The sequence below is a fragment of the Archocentrus centrarchus genome, chromosome 16 (genome assembly GCF_007364275.1).
Source record: "Archocentrus centrarchus isolate MPI-CPG fArcCen1 chromosome 16, fArcCen1, whole genome shotgun sequence".
Classification (NCBI taxonomy): Eukaryota; Metazoa; Chordata; class Actinopteri; order Cichliformes; family Cichlidae; genus Archocentrus; species Archocentrus centrarchus.
In genome coordinates this window covers 10,223,232-10,249,620 of record NC_044361.1, presented here as the reverse complement: position 1 = coordinate 10,249,620, position 26,389 = coordinate 10,223,232, and the positions used below count along the sequence as shown (strand labels likewise).

General features: G+C 40.7%; 1 protein-coding gene across 2 annotated transcripts; it reads right to left on the bottom strand.

Annotated features, from left to right (window-relative positions):
* Nucleotides 1-17: 17 nt before the first annotated feature.
* On the bottom strand, nucleotides 18-26,180 carry LOC115795087 (uncharacterized). 2 transcript variants are annotated; one of them, XM_030750878.1, is made up of 12 exons: nucleotides 26,017-26,180; nucleotides 25,369-25,531; nucleotides 25,144-25,215; nucleotides 24,954-25,030; nucleotides 24,247-24,347; nucleotides 21,382-21,498; nucleotides 18,164-18,238; nucleotides 4,756-4,894; nucleotides 1,276-1,358; nucleotides 1,068-1,164; nucleotides 778-959; nucleotides 18-694 (listed from the first exon to the last, which is right to left on the bottom strand). In XM_030750878.1, the coding sequence occupies exons 1-11, from the start codon at nucleotides 26,074-26,076 to the stop codon at nucleotides 792-794; spliced, it is 1,152 nt and encodes a 383-aa protein (XP_030606738.1). In that variant the 5' UTR covers nucleotides 26,077-26,180; the 3' UTR covers nucleotides 18-694; nucleotides 778-791. The 2 variants fall into 2 exon arrangements, with proteins under 2 accessions (XP_030606738.1, XP_030606737.1); XM_030750877.1 differs by having other exon boundaries at nucleotides 18-959.
* Between the last annotated feature and the right edge of the window lie 209 nt (nucleotides 26,181-26,389).

Below are 26,389 nucleotides of genomic sequence, written 5' to 3'. Positions count from 1 at the left end.
TTGTACAAGAATTAAGTTTATTGCTGATGAACAAGATGGGTGGGAGGTCAGTGGGGATACTGATGTAAAATGATCATTCCAATGTCCTGATTATGGGAGAAAATGTTTCTTAAAACGTTGTTGCTATGCATGTATATGGATGGAATTAAATTCCAGATCTGTTGGAAATTTTTATTTTGATGTGGTGTCATAATTAAACTTAAATCCTCAGGATAAACTGACGCTTTCTGGTGTTTCTTTTGCACTAATCCATACCCATCGAAAAAAAATAAGCACACAGGAGTTTAAAAAAGTCCAAAAAGCAGAGGTCAGCTATCTGCAAGTAACAAATTAAACTGATGTAACAGAGCAAGAGGGCTCTATGTACCTTCCCTTGTGGCTATAACATGACAGAATATTAAGACAGAACCAAGTGAGATAAAAAAGTATCCGGTTGAGCAGTGACGTGTGTGTGGCCTTTGCATTGATAAGGAATAATGTATTAATTTTTGGTACTGGCCAATCAGGTGAAGAGCCTGAAATAACAACTAGAAAGATAAGATGAATCTAAGACAGGAAATACTTCATCACATTGAATACCCTCCAGTTATCTTCAATTAAAAAGCTTCCAATGAAGCAGAGCTCTGCAAAAATGTGTTCTGAAATTGACTTCTTGATGAACCTTAGCAGACGTTTAGACGATCGCTACCAATTGCTGCAAAGAAAAGTAAAAAAAGACGTTTTTAAAAAAGTAACTTGATTGTCTTATTAGTCCGTTCATGTCTGGGGTGTAGTTACATTTTGGACACAGGTCACTCGCTCTGCTGTTTGGCTTGTCGTTGGTTGACTAGCTTCCTCAGGTGCTGGCTGATGGCAGATGGCCTCTTGTAGATCATTCGCCGGTCTGCTCCTTTTATGTGAATGTGATTGGCTGATGGGTAGGATTCCTCCAGAAACCTCTTTTGAAGCTTCGCTACCATCTGGTGCATGGGGAATTTGATTTACCATGTTATTAGAGCATTGTTCAGTCACTGTACCAGACCTAATGATGCAGCATGAAGTTGTGCAGCTACAGTAAACACACTCACTTGGTTTAGGTGCTCTGGCATTTGCATGTCAAAGGATTCCCCCGTGAGCATGCTCACTGATGTCCTGCTGGAGAGGGGCTTAAACTTCGTTATGTCCCTTTGAAAAAAAAAATTACAGAATCATATTTTGAAGTTCACTCTGAATTCCATATGCAAATATGCAAAACAAAAATCTGGGGAAAAAGCTGTCTACACATCTTCGCCATACCTGACTTGAGCTGCACTTTCGTTCAGAAAGTAATGCTCATCTACAGCAGCACTTTGGTGGGCAGGGTTACTTAGCAGGTATTTCTATAAGCACAGAGAGAGAAAAAAAAACACCTTAACATCAATGTGGGTTCACAGGAGGAAAAAAACTTACACGACAATAAGAAAAACATGTATGAAGCTGTCAGTGGTCACATTCGTGCATTTTATTGTAACCTCATCCGAATTCTGTCCCCATCTGAGACTGAAGAATGGAAGCATGTAGTTACTACATCCTAACATCTGAAACAGGGCACTGAGTTCTCAGACAGACAAGAAAAATATGCAGAGCAAGTATCTGATCAACTCTGACATTGGCCAACTTGCAATGGCTAGAAAACTGGCTGATAACATCTACAGGTGTTGCTGCGTTGTCCCCGTTTACCTGCCTAAAGTGGTCCAAGGAAGAACAACCTTGTGAAACAGGCAGTATGGTCACAAGTGCCCAAGACTCACTGACGTGCAGCCACACGTGGCTTGTGTGGTTCAACCACACACAAGAGCTACTATAAGCCCAGTTCCTGAAAACCTTGATGCTGGCTATAATAGAAAGGTTTCAGAGCACACAGGGCATCGCAGCGCACTGTGGGGGGGGGGCACAGCCGCAGACTTCTCAGAGCACCTATACTGACCTGTGCCTGCTCCAGAAAGCTCCTGCAGGGGGCGCATGTGTCAATCAAACGTCAGAACTTAAATGAAGAAAGGTGAATAAATAGATGTAGTTTGGTGCAATGAATTGTGTTTTCTTTAATACCATGTAGACGACTAGCTGTGCGAATGCCTCAAAGAACAGACAAAAATAAGTCTGATCCATGGAGGCACCACCTCACTACTGACATAAGCTGATAATGTCAGGGTCCATGCTTCAACATGTTAAAGTTGTTGTGCTTGCAGAAGGGGGATTTACACAATATCGGGCAGGTGGTTTGGTTTAAAGAGACATATTTATGTAAATTATTTACAAATGCACAGCTCTGTGTGCAACTTTAGACACCGAAGGTAATATATACTTTCAAAAAAATGTCATTTTAAAAAATACTGTGCACTATTTTTTACTGTGCACTATTTTTTTTTCTTCTACAAAGTGCATTAAACAGATAAAAACTAAACCAAATTTTCTGTCCATGTTTTACCTTGGTACACTTGCACACAATTTTTCAGAGTTCAACTTCAACTTGGAGAACTTGCCACAGTTCTTTTGTGAATTTAGGTCATCTCAATGTCATCCGTCTCTACATGCAATTAGAGACCAAAAACATAATGCTGAGATCGGCGCCCTGCAGGATTCATATCACATTGTTCATATCAGTTGCAGGACTCTTTGTTCTTCTTGTGTTCTTTATTGCTCTGAATGAATGTTTGGAGTTATTGTGGTGCTACTGAATGAATATGATGGACAAGAATCTAAGTGGCTACATTTTTTGCAGTAATGTATATAGTTTCATTTAAAAAACAGTGCAGGTTCCCTTATCCACTGATGGTTAATCAAGCAATCCCAATAAAAGACTTAATTAGTTAATTGGCAGGCATGTTAATTAACCTATTCCACAGTCAGAGCATGGCACCCTTTTAGCCTGTCTTCACACAACTTCAATCCCATATCAGCACATAGTGCTGACAGTTCTGGGTCCATTTCATGTGCACCCAAAAAAAAACAATGTATCCTTTTATGTCTAACCTTTTATTTTATGTCTAACCATCCCAGAACCCTTAAGCAGCTATAACTGGACCAACAGCTCCACGCACAATTCAATGTCCTCCAATAAGAACAAAGACGCCACTAACTTCTTCACAGAAAATTTACATTAGCAGAATGATTTGTAAAAGATGGGAAAAGCAGTGATACCATTTTCTATAGTAATCCAATCTGAATGCAGTGAAGGCAGTGCCCGTCTCATTCAGCAGAGCAGCTCAGAGCAGAAACACCGATAACACATCTGAAATCTGTCTCTTGTTCTCGGGCTGAAAAAGTTCACGACGCTTCAGAATTTATGTGAATTCGCAAGTTGAGCAGAATTCATCTTTAACTCCAGCTTTCACCTCCATGTGACAAACCAGACACCTCTGCTGCCTTCATCACTGCAGCAAACAATTCAGGTCCAGTTCAATTAAGCAGTGGCTACATGTACATGCCCTTGAGAAACAGAACGCATGCTATACTGAGTTGTGTGTGTGTGTGTGTGTGTGTGTGTGTGTGTGTGTGTGTGTGTGTGTGTGTGTGTGTGTGTGTGTGTACATTATAACCTTCACTATCCTGTCTAAAAAAAAAAAAAAAACCTTTTTCTGTCCTTGGAGAATTCAAGCACAATGATGTCCTTATCTCCTTGGCAACAACTGTAACACTTGAAAAGCTGAAATAGGTCCCTCATCACTGCTGCCATCAAATCGTGGGTGGCTGGCAGCAGAGAACAAGGCGTCTTAACGAACCGTTCTCATTCATCCCCTAGCATACGTCACTGCATCATACAGACAGCTGCAGGAGGAAAAAAAATAAAAAGGGTAATACTGAGCAGATGTTAGAAAAATCTCTAATATTGTACCTGTCTCTAATGCCCCCAAAACGAATGTTAAAGGCTTTGTTTTTCTGCTAATATAAGCATGAGTGTATGGAGCATTTCTCTGTGTTTTTAAAGATATTGGCTGGTTGTTGTTCATCATCGAAATCCATTCCTACTCCCGAGCCTGTGATGTTTTTTAACAGCAAGCGAAAATGACTACAGGACTTCATGACAGGTAGAAGTGGCTCAGCTGTATGTGTGATTCACAGCAAATCTGAGTATGGACGAATGCAAAATAACCCCTCCTCCCTCCCCTGCAGAAAAAAGCTCATCTGCAATACATAGCAAAACGCTTGTAGCTTTTATTAACAGCCTCTTCCTCACACACACCGCATGACCTGTCAAAAGGCCAGGTTTTACAATATAGCAGGCGTCACAAGATACAGTGCATTCGCGGCATCGTGTCAGCTCCGGGAGACGGGGTTCAGTTTTCGTTTATTTAAAATGTCTGGTGTCATATCACGCCGAATTCACAGTCTCTGACGGTACGAAGACAAACGCTCCTGCAATCATCACCCACTCGTATCTCTGCTGAAAAGGAGACGGGATTATTCTCGCACTAGCACCATCCTGTGGCTGCACGGGAAAGGTGAGAGGAAGAACATTTGAAACACTTGAAAGATGTCATTTTTTCCACTCCTGATTTTGATTTGGTTATAGAAACTCACACTACTAATGAACTAATGAGTCAAATCCCTGTATCCAGTCTGCAAAACTGTCACCATTTATGGTATGATAGCCCCTCTACCCCCGGTGACTAGTGACATATTCCTAAATAAAGGTCATGCCTGACCTGCAGTGTCACTTTCACACAACATTAAAGCAACATTTTAATGTTTTGATGATGAGGACGTGCTCTTGGTGAGAGTGTGCATCAGCCTGACCTGCCGCTGGATGAGCTCTTCGGAGACATTTTCGCCTTTTACAGTTGGTTCAATTGCCCCCAGTATGATCAGCATGCGGCTCAGCCCTGTAGCTGCTGAAAACTGCTTGGCTTGGAATGACGGCACCACCTTACCATACCTGAAAAAATTCACACACACACACAGATATTCACCCAAAAAGAAAACCTTCAGCAGTTTGGACAATGTCAGTTCATTACAGATGATCACAGAAAACCACATTTGGCAGTTATAAACAGTGTGCTGTTATAAAGAGTGTGCACTAAAACATGCTAAAAAGTTATCTAAGAGACAATGGAGGCAGAGGACTTGCATGATTCTCAGTGGGTTTTATCACCACTGGGGATGCAACAGTACTGTGTATAATTCAAAGTTCAAGCTTGGTTTGGTTTGGCATGTTTTTGTTTGCTTGTTTTTCTTCCTAAAAAAGGACAAAGACTCAAAAGTGGCTGCAAATCTTACTGTTGCAGTTAGGGCACTTTGTCAATAAAAGCAGACTTTAAGCTATTTACTCTGAAGTATTACATAAAAACTAATTAAAAGAAATGAACCATTAAACCTGGAAGAGCAATTTTAGCTTGAAAAACTGCACATGGTGAGACTGCCTGTCGTCCTCTGAGCAGTGAGCACGCATCTTTATTGAGAGAAAAAACTTTATTATTATTATTATCATCATCACTAGATAAAAGAGACTGGCAGATTGGTAGTGGGAGCTTCACGTGATCTTAAACTGTGCTGCAAAACAGCACACTAATGCTCTGTATGGTCCTGCCACAAGGAACAACAGCCGCGCACACAGACACACACACACACACACAGAACGACTCGAGCAGTGTCATGCATGATATTTTGCTTTTCCTCAAGTCTTTTTCAACTCTGAATCTCAAAATTTCTCTTCGAAAACATTTGCCTCCCGAATGAGAAATACTCTCTCTCTCTTTCTTTTTTTTTGGCAGGTGAGAGAAGAAGAGCTGCAGGATTTTGTAACTCAGGAGCCTCAATCGGTTTCAGCTCACTGGTGCTCTGAATTGGCTGGTCTCAGCCTGTGGAGCCCAATCAATAGTGCCACTCGCCTGCCGCCGCCATTGCCGTGCCTCGCACCCTGCCTCTACATGGAGCACGCACACTGTAGATTTGTACCCCTGCACAGAGACACTCATACCTGTTTTAGCCTGATCTGGATCAGATTTACAGCACTGCACCTCAGTGTTAGAGCCCTATCTGTTTCAACATCTGAACAACAAGTGTGAACAGATTTGAGACATTTTTAACCCCTGTGTTACACTCTACTAAGGGAAGGTTAAACACTTTAAGTGCTGATTATTTTACAAATTGAATAATTGGTTTTGGACTATAAAATAACAGAAATTGTGAAATGTTCTCAAAATAGTTTCCCAGAGGCAAAATATTCAATTAATAAACACAGAAAACAGGCAAATCCAGGTATTCAAGAAGCTCTGACCATCAAATATTTAGTATTTTTCTCTTTGGCTTCTGTCGATCAGTCTGAAATTTGGTCTGCTGTTGCTCTAGCCTACAACAGAAAGAAAGCATTCCTAGTAAGACTGGCAGAAAATGCACAACTCCCCTGCAGGTAGGATGAATCCTAATGAATTTAGCTCCGTATAGCTACCAGAGGGACACAAATTTGATTTCATCTTAAATTCTAATTTGGCCGATACTTAATGTGTGGTTATAAGTTTAGTGCTAATTACCATATAGCGTGATACTATCTTCAATTAGCATTATGAATATTTGCTAATCTCAGCATGATCCTGCCACTATCAGTGTGAGCAATATGCCACGATGATGAGCATTTAGCTCAAAGCGTCAGCGTGTTTACAGTCATTACGCTACTGTAAATAAAAGATGCACACAGCTACCGCAGGGTTACTGATTGGTTTCTTTGAGGACTCTGGCCATTGCAACCTTGGCTTGGAAACTAGGATCAGATATGAGAAACCAAAAATTCATTACAATACAGCAACAATTGTTAATCACAAGATAGTAAGGGCTAAAGTGTACAATAATTTACAAAATTAACATCATGTTGCATTTAGTAGCAAGAGAGACCATAAACTCATCAGGAAACAGGGTTAATTTCTCTTATGCTTCAGTACACTAGGAAAGCAATGGCTGCAGCATGAATCAATTGTGTGATCGCGTGCAATGAACTTGCAATCTTAAGTGCTTTCAAATGGTTGCCTTGAAGATGAGGACCTGGTGTGCAACCACTCACAGTCTTTTGCCATCTTCAGGCCTTCCTGTGTGGAGTCTCCATGTTCTCCCTGTGTCTGCTTGGGATCTCTCTGGGGACTATAGCTTCCTCCCACATTCCAAAGAAATGCATGGGGTTAGCGGTGATTCTAAAGAGATCTGAATGTGAGTGTGAATAGTTGTCTGTCTCTCTGTTAGCCCTGTGATAGACTGTCAACCTGTCCAGGGAATACCCTACCTCTCCCCCTGTGATGGTTGGGATAGGCTCCAGCCCCCCTGTAACCCTGAATTGGATAAGTGGAAGAAGATAGATGGATGAATGGATGTATGGATGGATGGAGGTGATAAAACAAAGTCAGAAATTCACATTAAGTACTTAGAGTCCAACTAGACCCTCATACAGTAAATCTGAAATGGAAACCCAGAAATTTCTCCACAAATAGTGACATAGTTGCAGAAATTTAACTGCAAAAAGACATAAGCACTCTCCACCCTTGCTTTTACATATGAGTATAACCAGAATACAACCTGTTAGCAACCTGCTCAGTCAAGTCCTCTGTTGCAAAGAGACGCATTGAAGATGACACACGCTCATCATCACAGACTGACTCAGACTGATTGCAATGTGCTGCCAATCAGTGTGTAATTATAAATTAGATGGCAATTATTTGCAAAGGTTCAGCAGTCTCTCTGTGCAATCACCTTTTGAGCAAAAGTGACCACCCAGAGGTCGAGAATGTTGCACAAGTACTTGCATTCGCAAAAAGAGAATCACAGTGCGACCATGATTTTTCCTAGTTGCAAGGAGGTTGCCATCCTATTTTTACTCTAGTGTGACTGAGCCATTACAGATCTACACAATTTCTTTAGGCAACCACAGGAGTCGCCCAACACTATCATAACATTTTCTTTTAATTGGTTATTCAGTTAACAAACTGATCATTTCCAATCCAAAACTCACCAATACTTGAATCAGAGTTGTAACTGCACGAGGTAGCGGTGCCCCAAAGAAACTCCAGGCAGGTTTCACTTGCATTATTCTCCTCATATCAAACCGCCATCACAAACATGCATCTTTCATGTGTAAACTAACCCATTTAACCTGTTGTTGATAATCCGTACCCAAAGACCTGCAGCTTGGCATATGGAGCACTGCTCCAGCAAAGCGTGTCAGTGCTGATTGGTCAGATAAAGCTGATACAAACAGCAGAGAATACATGATCAACTGCCACCAGTAGCTGTGTAAAGATAACACATCTGCCATATTCATGGTAGAAGAAATAGGCCCTTCAGGTCAATAATGGATACAGACAGAGGGAGAAAAGAAACTGCTGCTCTAATTCTCAGTCTTCAGTAGACAGAGAAAACTTTTCAAATCAGACCTCCGGAGAGTGACATTTTGACATTTTCATCTCCCTTTCCACAGTTTTCCCCTGAAGTCATTCTGGCACCACAATTTAGAACTGACTCTTCGACCTGGCTCTGAAGGGACTTCTCATTCTCTGCACATTTTCCACCTGTCACCCTTTTCTTACCCCTTGGTTCCAAAAATAAAGGAGGGGGGAAAAAAAAATAAAAAAATCTCCCTATCAGCCCCCCAATTCGAATCTAGTCAAATCAGTGCTGGGTCTGGCACTGAACATTATTTCAAGGATTCTCCAGCCACCTGTCCTATTCCCTCCTCTTTTTTCCATTTTTAATTCTGCCCCCGAGTGAGGATTATGCGAAGCAAGGCATGCGTGTCAAAGGGAAATTTAGTGGGTAAAGACAGCCAAGATTGGCGGGATGAATTAAACAGATAACGGGAGGAGACGAAGTGGGGGAACCATGTAGAGCAAAACGCCTCACCGATGTTGGTCATTTCAGAGGGGCTCTTTTTTTTTTTTCTCCCCACAGGAGCGGGGAGGCAATATCTAAATTAATAAAGTGATGAAATGAGTTTGTGCCGTGGACTTTCTGCTGTTTGACTTTCCCATCTGGATTAGTGCAGGCTGAATGGACGCTCTGTTACTTTTGTTACAACTGCGCAATTCACTGTCGGAATTTGGCCCTATAGTGATAAGGCTCCCCTCCTCCTCCTGCTCATTACCATCTCATTTCATATGCAGGGCCTCTGTTACCTGAGAGCCTGCTCACACACAAAACACGAACTATTACACGAGCTTCTGCCAACTATTACAATGAGCACAGAACATTTAAACATGGACTATTACAGAGGGCTCAACTAACTATTACGCCAAAGGAACATTTCTTAAGAAAAAAAAAAATACCATTACCAAAGACCATTAGAAAAAGGCAGACATACAGACGTGGACAGGTACATGATGTGGCCTTTAACTCCAGCTCTCTCAGTGTAGGTTAATCAGCCCATAACCTAGAAGCCCAAATAACCTGTACCTGTAAGAACTCACTTTTTGTACAGTGGGGGGGATTAATTATTTGATCCCCTGCTGAATTTGTAAGTTTTCTCACTTACAAAGAAATGAACAGTCTCTAATTTTCATGGTAGTCTCATTTTAATGGAGAGAGACAATATCAACCAAAAATCCAGAAAAAAAAAACACTTTAAAGTTACAAAGTGATCTGCATGTCACTGAGTGAAACAAGTGTTTGATCTCCAAGCAAAACATGACTTAGTACTCGGTGGAGAAACTCTTGTTGTCGAGCACAGCAGTAAGATGGTTCTTGTAGTTGGTCAGCAGGTCTACACGCATCTCAGGAGAGATCCTGGCCCACTCCTCTTCTTACAGGAACTCTCTAAATGCTTCAGGTTTCTCAGCTGCTTGGCGAATTGAAGCTTCAGCTCCCTCCACAGATTTTTCTATAGGATTGAGGTCTGAGACTGGCTAGGTCACTGTTGCCTTGTTGGTACGTTTTGGTTGATTGTCATACTGGGAGACTCATCCATGACCCATCTTTAGTGTTCTGGCTGAGTGAAGGAGGTTCTTGTCCAAGATTTTATGGTACATGGTCCCGTCCGTTGGCCACTACACGCAGTGAAGTCGTCCTTTACCCTTAGCAGAAAAACAGCTCCAAAGCATCATGTTTCCACCTCCGTGCGTGTCTGTAGGGATGGTGTTCTTTGCGTCATACTCAGCATTTCTCTTCTTCCAAACACAGCAGGTCGAGGTGATGCCAAAGAGCTCGATTTTGGTTTCATGCCACCACAGCACTTTCTCCAAAGCCTTCTCTGAATCATGAGGCAAGATCTTGCATGGAGCTGCAAACTGAGGGCGACTGATGGTCATTTTATATAATAATAATCACACCAACAGTTGTCACCTTCTCACTGAGCTTCTTGCTGACGGTCTTGTAGCCCATTCCAGCTTTGTGCAGGTCGACAGTCTTGTCCCTGACAGCTCTTTGGTCTTGTTCGTGGTGATGGAGAGGCTGGAATGGAAGACACTTGATTCTGTGGACAGGTGTGCTTTATACACACAACTAGCTAAGATCAGGAGTATCTGTGATTGATTGATTGATTGATTGATTGATTGATTGATTGATTGATTGATTGATTGATTGATTGATTGACTGATTGGGCCAGAGTTCTGGCTGGGTTGTAGGCAATCATATACTTATTTCACTCAGTGACATGCTAATTAATTTAACTTTTATGTAAATTGTTTTTTCTGGATTTTTGGTTGATATTCGCTCTCTGTCCATTAAAATGAAACTACCATAAAAATAAGAGACTGGTCATTTCTTTGTTAGTGAGAAAACTTACAAATTCAGAAGGGGATCATATAATTATTTCCCCCACTGTATATTTAGTATGTTTGCAAAACATTTACTAAAACAAGGAAATATTATAGGTAGGTTTTAACATTTACAAGTGATGAAAAAAAAAAACAGCCAGTAAAGCAAATACTACTGCTCTGTGTGAATACTTTGGATGATTCCAGATTTTCAAGGACAGGAAAAAAGACTTTCAGCACAATGACATTTTGCCACAGTTCTTATATTGCGACACAGTAAAACACAACTTTACAACTAAGGTAACCTTTAACCTGACCTTTATGAAACAGACATGCTCCTATGTTGTGTAGTGCTACTCACATTTAAGTAACATACTTCGAAAAAATGAATCAGCCTTTGAACCATACCTGGACATTTCTACCTTTAACATTTAACAGTCTGACTTTATGTTTGATTCCTATAGTGTTTCAGCATCTTTTATGTTAAAAGAGGCTGCAAACTAGCTTCAGGAGGCTAACAAATGCAACATAATGACAGTAAAAGCATTCCTGTTAGATTTTATGTTGCCTTTCAACTTCATATTAAAGTCCCTCGACTCCACTTAAATGTGTGTTTTGCCAGAGACATTAGAGAGAGTGTGACAGAGTGAGAGCACTCAAAGAAACCTAATCTATGAGAGAGCTCCGTAATGGCAAAGAAAGCAATTGTGCCACCTTTGATCCCAAAGAGCCAACAAACAACTGAACAGGGAAAAATTTGAGCATGCATGCACACAACAGATTCACAGCAGGGATTTTTATCCATGCAGGGTTTTTTACATTTTTTTTTTTGGTTTGGTGATTCAATTAATTGTCAAGTAAGCACCCAGAGTTATTACCAAGATGATTGCCAAGTGCTGTGATGAGCTTATAGAAAGACTTTGGACTTTTGACTGTTTCACTTTTTCAAAATAAGAGTATATAATAATAATATAAACACTGGACCAACACTGAACTTCCATGATTTTGTTTCTGTACATATCGATAGTCTGCTGAAAAGCACATGGAAACTAGTTCATCCAACTTCATTGCCAATACATCATATGTACACAGTTTGGTACCTTGCAACCAAGCAAGAATCCTTCTAAACATGAAATGAGAGTATAATAACTTGGAATAATTGTCTAAATTAACAAGGACAATTTGAACATGTAATACTGAGCACAAACACAAGGTGTCAATGTTGTACCACGGTCAGTTTCAGTCCAGCATTCCTTGTCTGCTTCCAGCCCTCCTCTCTGCATCAACACTATAGGTTACGCTAAGGTAAATACACAGGGGTAGCAGCAGCCTTGTTTCATTAGTGAAGTGTAACAGCAATAGTTACACTTACAGTGCTTCTAATTACAATTACTTGGCTTTCCTGACTCACCAGGGATTCAGTGGACAGCTGAGTCAGGAAAAGACTGAGACGAGGCTGCCACACTGGGAGCCATTTAAGAATCGCGATGTGATTCACAATGAATCACATGCTGATGAGGCTAAAATATGATTAGTTATGCTGTAAATATGAAGAAACTTGAATAGCCCAATCATCATGCCACAAAGCACTCCACAAGCTATATTTCTTGGTTAACTTTTAAAACCAATAATTCAACTTCTTTTTTTCTTTTTTTTGGATGAATTACAATAGCCCTTGTGTCATGCTTTTGTCAGGCTACAGCTTCTCCTATTGCTGCATTTCTGCAGCTTTTTCTCTTTTTTTTTTCCCGCATTCCTCCATCTCCCTCACTTCCCCCCACAACACAGCAGCCCGTGGCTGGGCGATTGCTGCCAATCTCAGCACAGGATCCCTGAGGAGGTTTTAGAACAGGGCTGTGCTCCAGTGAGTTATTGAACGCAAACTCACGCTGAAAGCGAATGGGCTCTGAGGGGGAAAGTGGATATGTCATCAGTGGCTGCTACTGTTTACCAATGAACGAAAAAGAGACGGGGAGCAGGAGAGCTCAGAAATTACATAATGCCACTTAAAGTATTAAATGAACCACTGCAGCAATCTGAGTATAATTGAAAGGTCTAAATATCACAATAAGGGAAGGAACAGTACAGAAGAGGGGAGAGGAGAGGAAATTCTGTTAAGCCTGTAAATTCATCCACTAACAAAGTGCAGCGTGGATGGACAGAAACACTTTGACTGAGCCTCGTCTGGCTTATAAATCAAGCCAAAAGCAGCAGTTGTGGGACGCTGAACGGTCGTCAGTCAAAATGACAGTCATACGCTGCCTGTCATACAGAACAGGCTCCAGGTGAGCCACAAAACATGTCTATCTGCTGCACACTGCAAGCTGTGTGGCCAGCAGAGTGTGTGTGATGTGCAAGTATAGAGAATTTTCATGCATCTTTATGTTACCACAACTTGGAGTCTGTTTGTGTCCATGCTTTGTGGAGAATACTAATGACAGGTTGGATGATGAATGGTGCATAAAGTGTCATTTTCACTTTGGGACTCTTAACTCAGTCAGGGTTAGATCCAGGCCTGCTACCACAGCTGTCGGGCCTACGCTGAGGCTCTTTGCTGCAGAACAAACTCCTTCATCGGCTTCTTACATGCATCACGTATTCTAATATGCAGCTTAAAATATGCTGGATTTACACAGCACATAAACTTGGCAAGACAATCTCATTTAAAATTCTTCAGTTATATACTGGAAAACAGACACTGACTGCAAGCTTTGTGTCACAGCGCCAAACTGGAATGATTAAAATAGCCACCAATGAAGAAGAAGAAAAAAAAAAGAACACGTAGTGATGATAAACATTTACAAGAACTGAGATTCAGAGGAAAGAGATTTTCAAGTGGTGCCCCTCTGAGGGCTGAGTTTGACTAAATGCATTAAAACGGAGCATTTGCCAATCAATCAGTATTCATTAAATTGTAAGGGCCATCCCATTAGACAAGAGCATTCCCCACTGTTTCTGCTCCCTGAGCAAATATATCCCCCATGGCATAAATTAGTTTTATACTACACATGTGCACGCTTGGCTGGAGGAAGACAGGAGATGCACACTTGAGTGTATAAAACCACAACAAAAATTCATGCTGTTAAATACAACATTATTATTGGTGATATTTAACAGAAAACCTGCTGGTATCTCTCTCATCCCAGCTGGAATCTCTGGCCATTAAATGGCCAACTAGAGAGTCAGGGCAGTCTGACTGTCAACACAGTTTTCATCCATTATTGCAGAGCGAGAGAAAGAGAGAAAGACTATGATAGTTTTCACAGGATAATTGTGTAGCAAAACTAATTATGTCAACATGGGAGAACAGGGGGACTATAATGGAGGCTGAGTCAGAGTTTGTAAATGTGGTCATTGTCCAAAAAAAAAAAAATGCTTGCTCAGAAAAATATTTATGAAATGTTGAAAAGGCAGGAACCATCATTTAGAGAGATGATATTGGATTCAACAAACAAAAGCACTGATGGAATTCTGAGAGCGTTTCAGCACTTGAGTAACAGTCTGAAATTCTCTCAGAGTGATACTGATGACATGTGAGCGATGCAAAACAGGTAAAACATGTCTCCTCTATTCAAACTCAGTCCAATTTCCTAGTAAAGCGTTTGAAACCGTGGGCTGAGAGTGAGGACAAAGTATGTGAACTATTAACCACCAGGCTGACAATGGATGCCAATGCAGTTCAAAATGAACAAGCTCATAGATTGGGAGAATTTAAAAGAGAATTAGAAAGGGCCTGAAGCATCTTAATGCATATCAAGGATACGAACTCCTTAAAAAAAAAAAGAAAGCACCACTGTGTACATAAATGAGGACTTTTCTCAATGAATGAGGAAGAAAAGAGCTGAACTTTTACCTGCCATGCTGTGTGTTGTTGGATGTGTCTTGTGGTAAATGTGAGCACACCAAGGACAAACTCCTATCAACTGTGTTGTTGAAATGGCTACTACGAACTAGACCAAAGGGCTGTAATCAGCTTTGGCTGGCTCGATGTAAGACCAAAGAGAAACCTTGGTGGTTCCTCTTAATGTAGTGATATTAAAATTGGGACACAGGCTGGAAGTATTGTGGTTACAGACATAGGCTGGAGCTTCTCCTAATCTCAACGTTAGACCCTCTGCTTGATTTTTCCATCAGGCAGCATTATCTATGCTCGCAAGGAAACGAGACACATGCTGCGATGTCTGCACACCAACATCCCAAATAAGAACGCTGACCCTTTACAACAAGTGTGCACAAGCAAACGCCCACACACGCACATACACACCGTTCTCAGGAGATGGTGCTGATTCATTTCGTAGGATGTAACAGAACTAATTTTGGGAGAAAGCCTCTGTTAATGAGCTGGTCTTTGATGTGTAAATCCTCCAGTCCCAGTGCAAAGCTGATATGGTCTCCCCACAATCGTGCTCAGGTGCAGTTCTGCTCCCTCCTGCATTACTTATCTTGTGTACCACATACTATAAGACCTCATACAGCCAGTAAATCCATATTTAAGACAGAGAAAACATGCAAGGAATGCGAGAACGCTCGTGGCATGGGGACGCTGCTGTGAGTGAAAGTGGTGCTGAACATGTTTTGTATCTTTATACAGTTTATCCCACTCCTATTTAGTCATCCATGGAAATCCAAGCGCAGATGATGAAATTGTTTTGTTTTTTTTACTGATTAAATGTAAGTCTTGGGCTCATTTCATTTATATATTGCCTCTCCATAGAGTAACTGGATCATTGCTGCAGTGTCACATACTCAGTGAAATGAATGCCTATTAATCAGAGGATAATTGGACACATACCCCTGATAAATGGTGCTGCTCCACTTTGAGTCCCGTATAAATTAGGCCAGTTTCAGAGATCCATTTCTTATCTGGCTTCACTCATCCTTTTACAAGCTGTGGCCTCATGCTGTGGACAGAGCTACGAACTCCATAACCATCCTTTAACCACTGATGTTTTCTGTCATATATATTTTCTGCGCAAAAGTCTCAAGCCATCCCTCATTTCTTTATGTTTCTAGGAAAATGGGAAATAGGTGGATCTTCAGGAATAGTTCAGGAATGGAGATTCCAAAGCTTGTCTTTGGATGTTGGCTGCCTTTTTGTTCCATTCGCTATCTGCTGCCTCCTAATTACTCATTGTAGAAGACCTTGCAAGACATCTTACACTATAAGAACAGCAATAAGTTTTTGTTTTTTGTTTTTTTAACTGAAAGCACTTGGCACTGATACCTGTAATACTACAGCTGTGGCTCATAACTTTAAAAAAAAAAATGCTGCCATATTTAACTCAGTTCAATGACTGGATATGACTGCAAATCCCTCAAATCCATACTGAGCCTGGAAAAACTGCTTTTAGTTTCTATGATCCAAACACCTGGAAAGCTTTAGTGACTCTTTTTCAGTTTAAACTAAGACGTTCAGCTTCCATCTGTATCTGTTTTAACTGACTTGCCCCTCATATCTGTACCTTGCATCCTTTATTAATTATATTTGTAGATAGATATAACAGCAGAAGAGTTGCACACCCCTCTTTGAAGTAGCAGCACAGGATGTTTATGTGTTCCGACAGATCGTGGCTCCTCAAGGCTTATTGTTAGGCTAGCTTATTTTGTGCTTAAACAATGCATATTCCCCCAAAATAACCATTTATAATATTTGCACAACACAAATTGATTTTGTTGGGCTATGACTTTAGAATTACTTCTGGATAATTGGGGGAAAAAAATGCTGGTTAGTTTGATTTTTAATAAAGGTCAGATTTTAATGAAAACTCAACTAATCAACTCTGGGGGGGGGGGTTTCACTCTTTTTTGGAAGCTAATTTCTATTCAGATATGTTAATGAAAGTGTGCCTAAAATACAAAATTATGGTGGAAGCAAATAAATTATGTTGACGCAAATCTATCACAGTACTGCATATCAAGCACCAACCAAATATGTAAAGTTCTAAAATTCTGAATTTGAAGCTTTAAAAACCACAAATTGTCTAAAGATCAAAAGTGAATTCCTACATGTGTCCAAAAGGCAACTCTCTTAGGCAAAATGGCTTCTTGACTAACACCCTTCCACTGACACCATGTCTAATGAGGCTTCAGCAAACAGTAGACGCTCAACTGAAGGTAGTCAGTTAGTCCCAACTCCTCCACGATGCCAAGTGCATCGAGGACATTCCAAGAGACACACAGTTACTCTGGGAGAGCTGGACAGGGTCGTAGCAGGTCCTTAACCCATCAGCAGCACTGTAATCTGTTCCTCTGTGCAAAGAGGAACAGGATGAGCACTGCCAGAGCTAAAGATGACCTCCAACAGGCCACTGGTGTGAATGTCTCTCAGACCAAACAGTCAGCAGCAGGGTCTTTGAATTCACCCCTCTGCAGGTTAATAATTTATAGTGCCATCAAACAATGTGGCATCCTTTTGTTCCTAACACATTACCCAGTCCATATCCAGACAGATATCCAGCATGATTTTTTTTTCATTGAGCTCTGATGTGTTTACAAAGTATTCCTTTAATTGTTTTTGAGCAGCATATAAAGAATAAGGGGTGGCTAAAGACTTTTGCACAATACTGTACCTTACAAATGACATATGGAGGACAGAATAAAGTCTATCAGGTTTTGAGCATGAAGTTCTGCTTTGTACACGGTGACAAAAGCACTAAAATTACACAACAGAGTTTTGTTTATCATGCAGCCATCACTGTTTGTCAGCGACATCTAAAAGCTTAATATGGCTTGCAAAATTATACATCTGATTAATTATAATCTCTTCGGCAGAGAAATACCTTTTAATGATCTCACTTCATGCTCTACTTGTAAACTAACATACTGTTAGTGCTGCAACAGCCAACAGCCCTGCTCTGAACTCTTGGTTGTCATTAATAACAACCCCCTCCCCACCCGGTGTATGATAATTAATGCATAATGAGATATATGATGTGACAGTGACTACCACTTGACATATATCTCGCTTGGAGGATTAAAACAGTGTTATTCCATTTTCTGTCACTCAGCTCCAACCACCAACACAACCCTTGCCCCCCTCATCTGTTCCCTGCTCAAGTGAGTGCAATCAGCTAATGAGTTTCTCTGGCCTCCAATTAATCATGCTAATGAGCCCCACCCAGTAAAGATAATCAACTCTTCTTAGCATATATACCAATAAGGGAAGATTTTGACTCGTTGGCGCCTCTGCCTCCCTTCTCCTCATCCTAATCCTCTTTTCCTTGATACATTTCCCTTTTTTTTCACCTCTTTCCTGCCTCTCGCTTTTTTATCTGCCTCCTCTCTGCCCCTCAGAGCTGTTATCATCCTTCTCGCTCCTTTTCCACGCTCCTCTTTTCTCAATCTTCTTTCCCACTCCACATCCCTTCCCAGTTTTTGCTTCTTCAACATATTTCCATCTTCTCTCTCTCTCCTTTGAATCTTTGCTTCCCCCCTCCCCCTCCCCCTATTCTGTCCTCTGAAGTTTCCTACAAACTCACCAGTACTCCATCCACTTGTCCTCTTCAAAAATGTCCTCTGGAATGGGATCAATCAGCACCAGGTCTGACACTCGCCTGAGGACAACAAGAGGACACACACACACAGACACACACACACGAAGTAAGACTCATTGACTACTCTTGTCCACTTTACCCTCCCGGCCTGGGAAGTAATGAGTGTGAGATGGATGGCGCCATCCCGTCTGTCTTCCTGGAGATTTGTCCCCACAGACAGATGACCACACGTACACTAGATCCAGAGGTAATATTTCCATTTGGAAAGGTGTCATCCACTCACCACTTCTTAATTTTCTCCCGTAACAGCAGCAACATTGTGCCTGATTAAATCCTAAATCTTTCATCCCCGGTATGGGCCGCTTGTCACGTTAATCACTACGTTGTCTCTGAAAAGGGTGAGTCATGTGAGATGGTGGGAACATATACTGGAATATATTTTATAAAGTGTGAGTTTAAGAAGTCCTACCTTATGCCATCAAGCAATTTTATGATTAGTTTGCTTTACATTTTGCTAAGAACATGAAGGACTCTTAAAGGATAACGTATATTTTATTTAGATCTTTTTCTTATCTTTGGTATGACATTTACTACCACCAGTGCTGTACTTTATTTTGAGTCAGTTACTCACACAGTAGGCTGGCAGCACAGTGTGTCTGAATCCACAGCAGTCCCTAACCTTTGGCTAAGACATACACATTTTCTCTTCATTTAGGCAATTTTTTTCCCCCCTGTGGATGGTGGCATCACTTCATTTAGACTATCTAATAAAGCACCGTGAAGATTTTAAATTAATTTTTAATTTACATTTTAAATTAATGATTAGGTAGATGATTTATTATTTCACTCTGACAAATTTGGGGACTTGCCAGGTACAGATGAAAAATAGAGTGGGCACAAGTGAAACTAGAAAGGCCAAGATACTCCACCTTTAATTCAAATAAAAACTCCAAGTTTTTACTCTATCCCTGAAAAAAGCTACATGAGCTGTGATCTAATCAGCTCATAAAAATAAAAAAAAATACATCATTAAAATTGGCTGATATCCCCCTCGAGGACATCTTCTCAGGCAGGTTTCCAAAGGAGCTGCACCCTGGAAGCCTCCTTCTAACCACTGTGCAGGCTACTCTGCATCTTCACCATGGACCTCAAATGTGGGCACAGACTCAGATAAAAAAGGCAGACTCTATTATGGCAGTGGAAGGTAATCTCTGAAATTGCTGTCAGAAGAGATTTTAATCATAAAATGATAGTTTGATCCATATGCTTGCCTCTAACAGCTGATGACAGAAAGCAGAGCCCTTTTACAATAACACCAACTTTGCCGTGCTTTCACCTCCTCACCTCTATGACCATTTTCATTTTGATATTACTGTTGGATAATGCCTGTATGCTTTCTTTCTAACTGATGACAATGCTAAAAATAATTACTTCTTCATAATCAGAGTTCCTCTTAAGGTTTTCAAGGGCAGAAGTTTTTATTGTACCAATATACACAGCGGGATCTGGCCTTCCAAGGCTTTGTAGCATCCTGCTTCTTAATCTAAAATAGTAACTGTGCTGAAAGTGGCCTGGAGGTGTACAAGAAGGTGGTCTTGAACAGCAGACTGGCCAAATTTACTGTGACTGCTGTTTTACTGTACTGTGAAGCAAGTTCAATGTGCTAGGATTTCTTTATGTTAGCTGGCTTGACAAATTTTAAAAACCTAAGTCAGCAATCCGCCTGTATCACAATAAGCAGTTATGAACCTCCTGCTTCAGGCTCTGCGCACGATCACACTGGACAAAGGGGCCGTTTGATGCTTCATTTGTGTCTCCTTCCATAGAATATGGATCAAGTGAGTGCCGCCTACTTCAGTCAGAGACATTATTAGAGGAACAGGTGATATAAAGAAAATAAAAGGAATACGACAGCAAAGCCAACACTGGACCTTTAAATAAGGCAAATCTGATAAATCTTGAGAATTCATAAGTTCATATGCATTCTCAGTGCTACTGTTTATTTCTAATGTATACATTATAGGCTACTCAGTGCATTCAGGTCTGACTCTGTCCCACTGATGGAGACGCGGAAATCCCTTTAGTCCGTGGTTACATCGACCATCCATCCATCCAAATTAATTATTTAGACTGAATATTCTTTGTGACAGACCGATCAATATTCTAATCTGATTTCCATTCCTAGTTTGATTCATCCTGCAGAACACAAAAACATATTCAGGTATTTTCTGCATCACCAACTGAATACATGAATATTCTGCTGGCATTTTGGCACATATGGTTACTGTAACTTTGATGCGTGGCCTCCGTTTACTGTTTAGGGCTGCAGCCATCAATTATTTTAGTAACTGAGTACTCTATTGATTATTTTATTGATTACTCAAGTAATCGGATCTTTTAAAATGAACTGCTCGTTGGTTTAATTTTAGAAATTACAGTTTTTAGTAGTTTAACTGCTTACAGCATCTCTTTAAAAAAAAAAAACTAAATCCTTTCTATGTATTTACAGGCCATATTAAAATCCTATTTTTTTTAAAGAAAACATTTTCTTAAATGTTAAAATAAATAATCACAAATACAGTGATGTGAAATACCATAAGGTACACATCCAACCTAAACTAAGACAAAGTAAAAAAAAGTGATTACTCTGTCCTCTTGGAGGGCTTTCTTGCATCAGTAGGAAGCAAAAAAAAAAAAAAAAAGGTTCTGATGATGTGCATGTTAAAATGTGTTTTTGGCCCATGTATATTTTTACTGGGGGGGAAAAGCTTTCATTTTTACATTTTAAAATATTAATATTTTATTTAGGTTTCATATGAATCTAAATCTGCAAAATAATGTTTCTAAATCCTTGAAATAAATATGGCCTAGTACACCTCATGCCCCCCTTTTAGACTCACCTCTGCTCGTTGCAGGTATCGCTGCCAGATAAAGCAGGACGGCTGCGAGCTGTTTAATTTAACACCTGAGCGCTACAGAGTCGTGGATTAAACGAAGATTTGGCGCAAAAAAAATTTGTGTTGAGGATTTTTTTTTTTTTTTTTTTTTAAATAATCGAGCTTTTTGAGTTACTCGATGATTTGTTGCAGCCCTAATTAAGTTATGGAGTTTCTTTCTTCTTTCTTTCAGAGAGATGTGGGGCAAAGGATTAGATGCATTTCTCACACAAAATCCTCCATTTTCTTCCATTCTGCAGTACTTACACATCATGAATATGCGTGTAGAATCTGCCATTGAGTGCGCCGAGCTCAGAGCCCACCAGGATAAAGGGCTCGACTATCCCAGCAGTCTGCAGGAGTCGGTGCAGATCATCCACCATCCTGGAAGACAGCAACACCCATCAGCCTCTGCGCACAACCAGGACACACTGCAAACTGGGCCAGCTTATTTATTTAGCTAGGTGGCACTAAGTCTCCCAACATGGCAGATGAATACCATGGGTCATCATTAACCTCATTAATCTCTAATCTGCTCCTAACACCTTTATATCAAGAGCCTACCACAAAGTCATAATTAGGAAGCAACGTTCTATCTTACAATAATGTATGAATGTAAACAGTTAAATGAAAAGTAAGACCAGCCGTATTTTTACATTTTCTTATGCATTATTTTCCAGATATGGCACCAAAATAAACAGCACTGCTGAAAAACCCAAATGATAGCATAATGGAGGGGACTGCTGGCTCCCTTCCACTGCAAAACACCGCAGGAAAAACAATCACCAGCAAACTTATATCATCAGGGGAAGCATCATCATTACAAGCGGTGCAGCAGCTCCTCTGCGAGAGCCATCTGCTGTTCCTGGGTTTGTTGCGCTAATAAATCAAACCTGAAGTGTCACACTGAAATGAAGAGATTTCACAAGACTCACAGGGTTAAGGTTAGGGAGTCATCACACCTCTTCAGATATTGAATCCTGGGAAATTGATTGCTTGCATCTCAAACAGGCAGCCGACCACTTCCCGGGCCGGATGCCAAGGTAAACTAGACTGCTGACCGTCGGCAAATCACGGCTGCTCGTTGCTCAGGCAGATTTAAGGCTCGACAAACGCGTTACGATGTCAGAAAGAGGAAGATTAGAGCCCGATCCTGTGGCAGCGTGAAGCAGGGCAGGCCTAGGGTGTGTTCAGCAGTATGTGCACACATCAGTCTCTGGCTAGAACATTAATGAGAAGTCCCCAACAGGCACTTTATCAAAGTAATACTAAATCCCTGTGGATATTTACTCTGCTATGCCAAAGACATACAGCAGAATTTTAGATGTGTTATTGTACAATAGCGCAGCAGGCTAAGTTCTTTACTTTTTGTCACATCTCCAAGTATATGCAATCTGGTGGAAGTTGAGGTGAACACAGGGTGCTTCTTTTTCCTCCTTTTCTTTGGAAACAAAAAGTTAAATTTACTGAAGAGCAATTTCCTAAATTACTGCTTTAAAGGTCTCTCTTTCCATCAAATAAACCCAATCAGACTTGCATGCGACTTGGCTTAATTGGCTTTATAAGGATTGTCCTACCACACTGCAAGAGACCCAAAAGGCCTGTTTTTGCTGAGTGGTTAAAATTGATGCTTGGCACTGCCTGTTGCCAGGGAAGCTTTAAGGAGTCTGAACTCAGTTTCTAACAGAGAGAAAAGTAGAACAGTCCACATTTTCAGTCGACAGTCATGTGAAAAAGATGGACTCATTGGACTCTATGCAGTCCCCTGAAAAACAAAGTACATCCCATGATTCAAACGCTTACAGAACCCAATTCCAAATAAGTTGGACGAATGGTTTTCATGACAGACGAAAAGCAGATAGATTATTAAAATTATGAGTAAGATACTTTGTGACTCTTTGCCCGCTGTCTTTTTCTCATGACTTTATACGCCTCACTTATTACACTTACAAAAGATTAATTTTGTTACCTGCTCTTCACTGACATTTTTCCTCTTGAGCTATGTGTTGCCCTCTGCGATATTTTTGTTTGTTTGCAAGTAAAAATATAATCCTGTAAATAAAAGCCCAAATGTGCTGCAAACAGGAAAAATACTAAAACGTAAGTAATGTGCTGTCTGATCGTTTTCTGAGCTTTCTCGCATTTCCTAATGTCACAAATTTTCTCTGTTCTGCAGTAAAACAATAAATATGAACATTAAACCAAAGAAAAAACGTAACTATTGTTCTAACTTGGATATCAAATAATCATAAGGTCATCTTTGATCTTTACCAGCATCTTCTGTGGGTGATATCAAGGACCTGTGGCTTACTGTATCATTTCCTGCATGAGAACCTGAGACAGTCCCATATCACTTTTCCTCTTGCAGCACTGAGACACAACGCCCCGACACTGATACAAACATTACACTAGGTCACAGAAACTGAAATGGTGCCATTAAACCAGGTATGTTCCACACGGAGAGCGTTCCAGTGGCCTATCTGTGGGAGTGGCGCAGTGGGTAGGTGCTCGCCTTGCAGCCAGAAGGGTGCTGGTTCGAGCCCCTGTCCCTGCGCTGCGTTGTGTTGTGTTCCTGGGCAAGACACTTAAACCACATTGCCTAACGGTAGCGCCAGTCTCTGGCTGCATGACCGCAGATGCTCGTCTCTGGATGAGTGATCTGGAACGATCATTTCGTTATGTGACAATGAGTTGAATCTAACATCTACTGGTCTGTAGACTACTGTTCAGCCTCACTTATCACAGTAGCGATAAGTGAAGGCTGGTCCTGACTGAAAAAAAAGGGCAAGACAAACAAGCCAGTAGCTAAGAAATAAAGCATGTCCAGCTCTATCATCTATTTTACTGCAAATGGGATAATTATCCACAAAATGAACATTGTGCTGTATTAAATAAGACTTAAATAAGACTCGAGCTTGAACCTTAAGCTCATCAGGAAAATGCTTACTGATATAATAAATCAACTGAGAGGTAGATGCACTTTCTCATAATTGGATGTGTTTTGCAACTAGCCACTGCCTATTAGAAATAGTGCAGGTTTAAGGAATTTCCACAATGGGTGCGTTCATCTTTTATATGCCGTCTATGGTTACAACTGCTCAGAGTACCAGCCTGATAATACAGCACGCTCACCGTCCAGTCGTTGACACGTCCCAAACTTTCTCTGTACCCGTGGTTTCATTCTGAATCAACCGCTTGCTGAAGCCCAGCCCCATTCTGTCGTATGTACAGACCTGAGCAGTGTGACAAACAAGAACAGCAGAGAAGATTTTTTTTTTTTTTTTTTTAAATCAACACCAAGCTCATCTTACAGATCAGTATGGATCCAGACCCTCCCTGTTGTGTGTAAGTGCTTTAAAAATGCATGATGTCTGAGTGGCCTAGAAAAGATACAGACATAGGTGTAAACAGTACTCTGTATGTTTGTTTTTCCTGTTGCTTATGCAGTGGTTTTACTTAATATAGCTGGGCCTTTCGCCAACATGGCTATGACTTCATCTGGGTCACATTTCAGACAAACAACATGGGGCAGGCTGTCAGCCTGGACTTTCTGCCGGCAGAAAGTCCAGGCTGACAGGGGGTGACAAAGGCACTGCAAGGGCTGTCCCAACACGACCCAGACAGTGAAAAAAAAAACATGACCGCATTAGCAACAGCTGATTCCAGAGAAAGTTCACCACAGTGATATCTGAGTGCCAAAGCCAGTGTCATTGCTGACCCCAGACTGACCCTCACTGTACAAATATAATTAATCTGGGACATTTAATTCAGTCATATTATTAACGTTTCATTCAAAATGCTCCCCTTTAATTCAGTACAGTAACCAAGTCAAACCCCACCTTTGTCAGTGATGCAACGTTCTCTTGAGCATGAAACCAAACATCTGAGGACATTCCAGTTGGTGCATCCAGTACAACTACAGGGAAACAGATTGGTTAGACAGAGCTTAGGAAAAAAAAAAACATAAGTGAGCCAGACACAGAACCATGTGCCAGAAAAATAAATAAATAAATACAAGCAGTTTATTACCAACTGGCTTTCCTCGTCCTTTACACAAAAGATGCATCTTTTGACCCAAACCAACATCAACAATCTGGCCGTCTGGTTGTAAGAGATGGGGGGAAAAAAACAGAATCAAAGATTAGGCTTCACTGACTGCTTCTCATTCTCATTTAAACAACACAATGAATAAATAAGGAAATTCTGTTTTGCGGATAAATGTAAGATTAAACAAGGACTTTAAGATGAGGGAACCTTTGGGCAAGAGCATCTGTCCTTCTCTCTGAAGCGAGGCGTAGTTGAGGAAAGGAGGGACGATGATGATCAGAAGCAAACATTTTCCAATGTTGAGGAGCACAGAGCTGTAAGACACACTGCCTCTGACTTCAGTGTGGCTGGGCTGCCTTTCATCTGGAACCTCAATGATGCAAAGAGGAAAATGTCAAGTTAACTCACACACTGACTTCTGCATTTTTAACTTTTCAAGTAAACGCTGAAAAGTTTAAAAAGAGTGCAGTTTGTATTTTATTAACCTAGCTGTATAATTTATATAATTTGTGTTGACTGCTTTGATTGTTTATTCATTCTTTCATTATTTTATTTCACTGTGTTTATACTGAGGATGCTTGCCTATGATTCGTTTAAAAAGATTTTAAAAAATGAATTAGATAATCAATGTAAACTAACAAAGTTTGAGGGGTCTGGCTCCTCTTAACTCTGGGCAAAATAAGAGAAAGCTGACAGAAACTGCTTCATGCTCCAAAACACTGTAAGAGCCATGAATAATAAATAAATAAATGTCAATAGCGGACATCTGCCTAACCGAAAACAAATGAACATGTTAGCTTCTGGTCGGCTAATGCTCGCTAACAGGACTGTTTGCTGTCGTTAACGTTACATTACCTTATTATTAGCAGTGACAGCTTCAGTGCTCGGTGACGGAGCTTCGGCTCTTCTGCGCATTGTGAAACGAAGTTATTAACGAGTGCTGTAATATTAATATTATATGCACAAACGTGCAGAATGAATGAAATTAGTATAGCAACAGTGTGACTTCCTGGCGGAGGTACAGCAGCCGACGAGGAACAAACCGCGCAACGCATTAAAACTGTACTGTTTCTGCTCCGTGTGGTCTCCGCTCCAATGTCAGTGTTTTCCTTGAAGTTATTTATGCAAATTCAGTAAACAACTTATCATCAGTAAATTCTATACTATTGTTATTATTGCTGTTGTAGTTTTTAATCATTTTTCTGTTTGTGTGTGTGTGTGTGTGTGT

What these genes read in the sequence shown, in the direction of transcription:
- LOC115795087 (XM_030750877.1), bottom strand. Translation starts at nt 26,076, where the DNA reads ATGCGCAGAAGAGCCGAAGCTCCGTCACCGAGCACTGAAGCTGTCACT. An exon ending in CTGTCACTGCTAATAATAAG is followed by an intron (nt 25,532 to 26,016) that starts GTAATGTAACGT and finishes TGCATCATTGAG; the next exon opens with GTTCCAGATGAAAGGCAGCC. An exon ending in AAGAGCTCATCCAGCGGCAG is followed by an intron (nt 1,359 to 4,755) that starts GTCAGGCTGATG and finishes CTGTGCTTATAG; the next exon opens with AAATACCTGCTAAGTAACCC.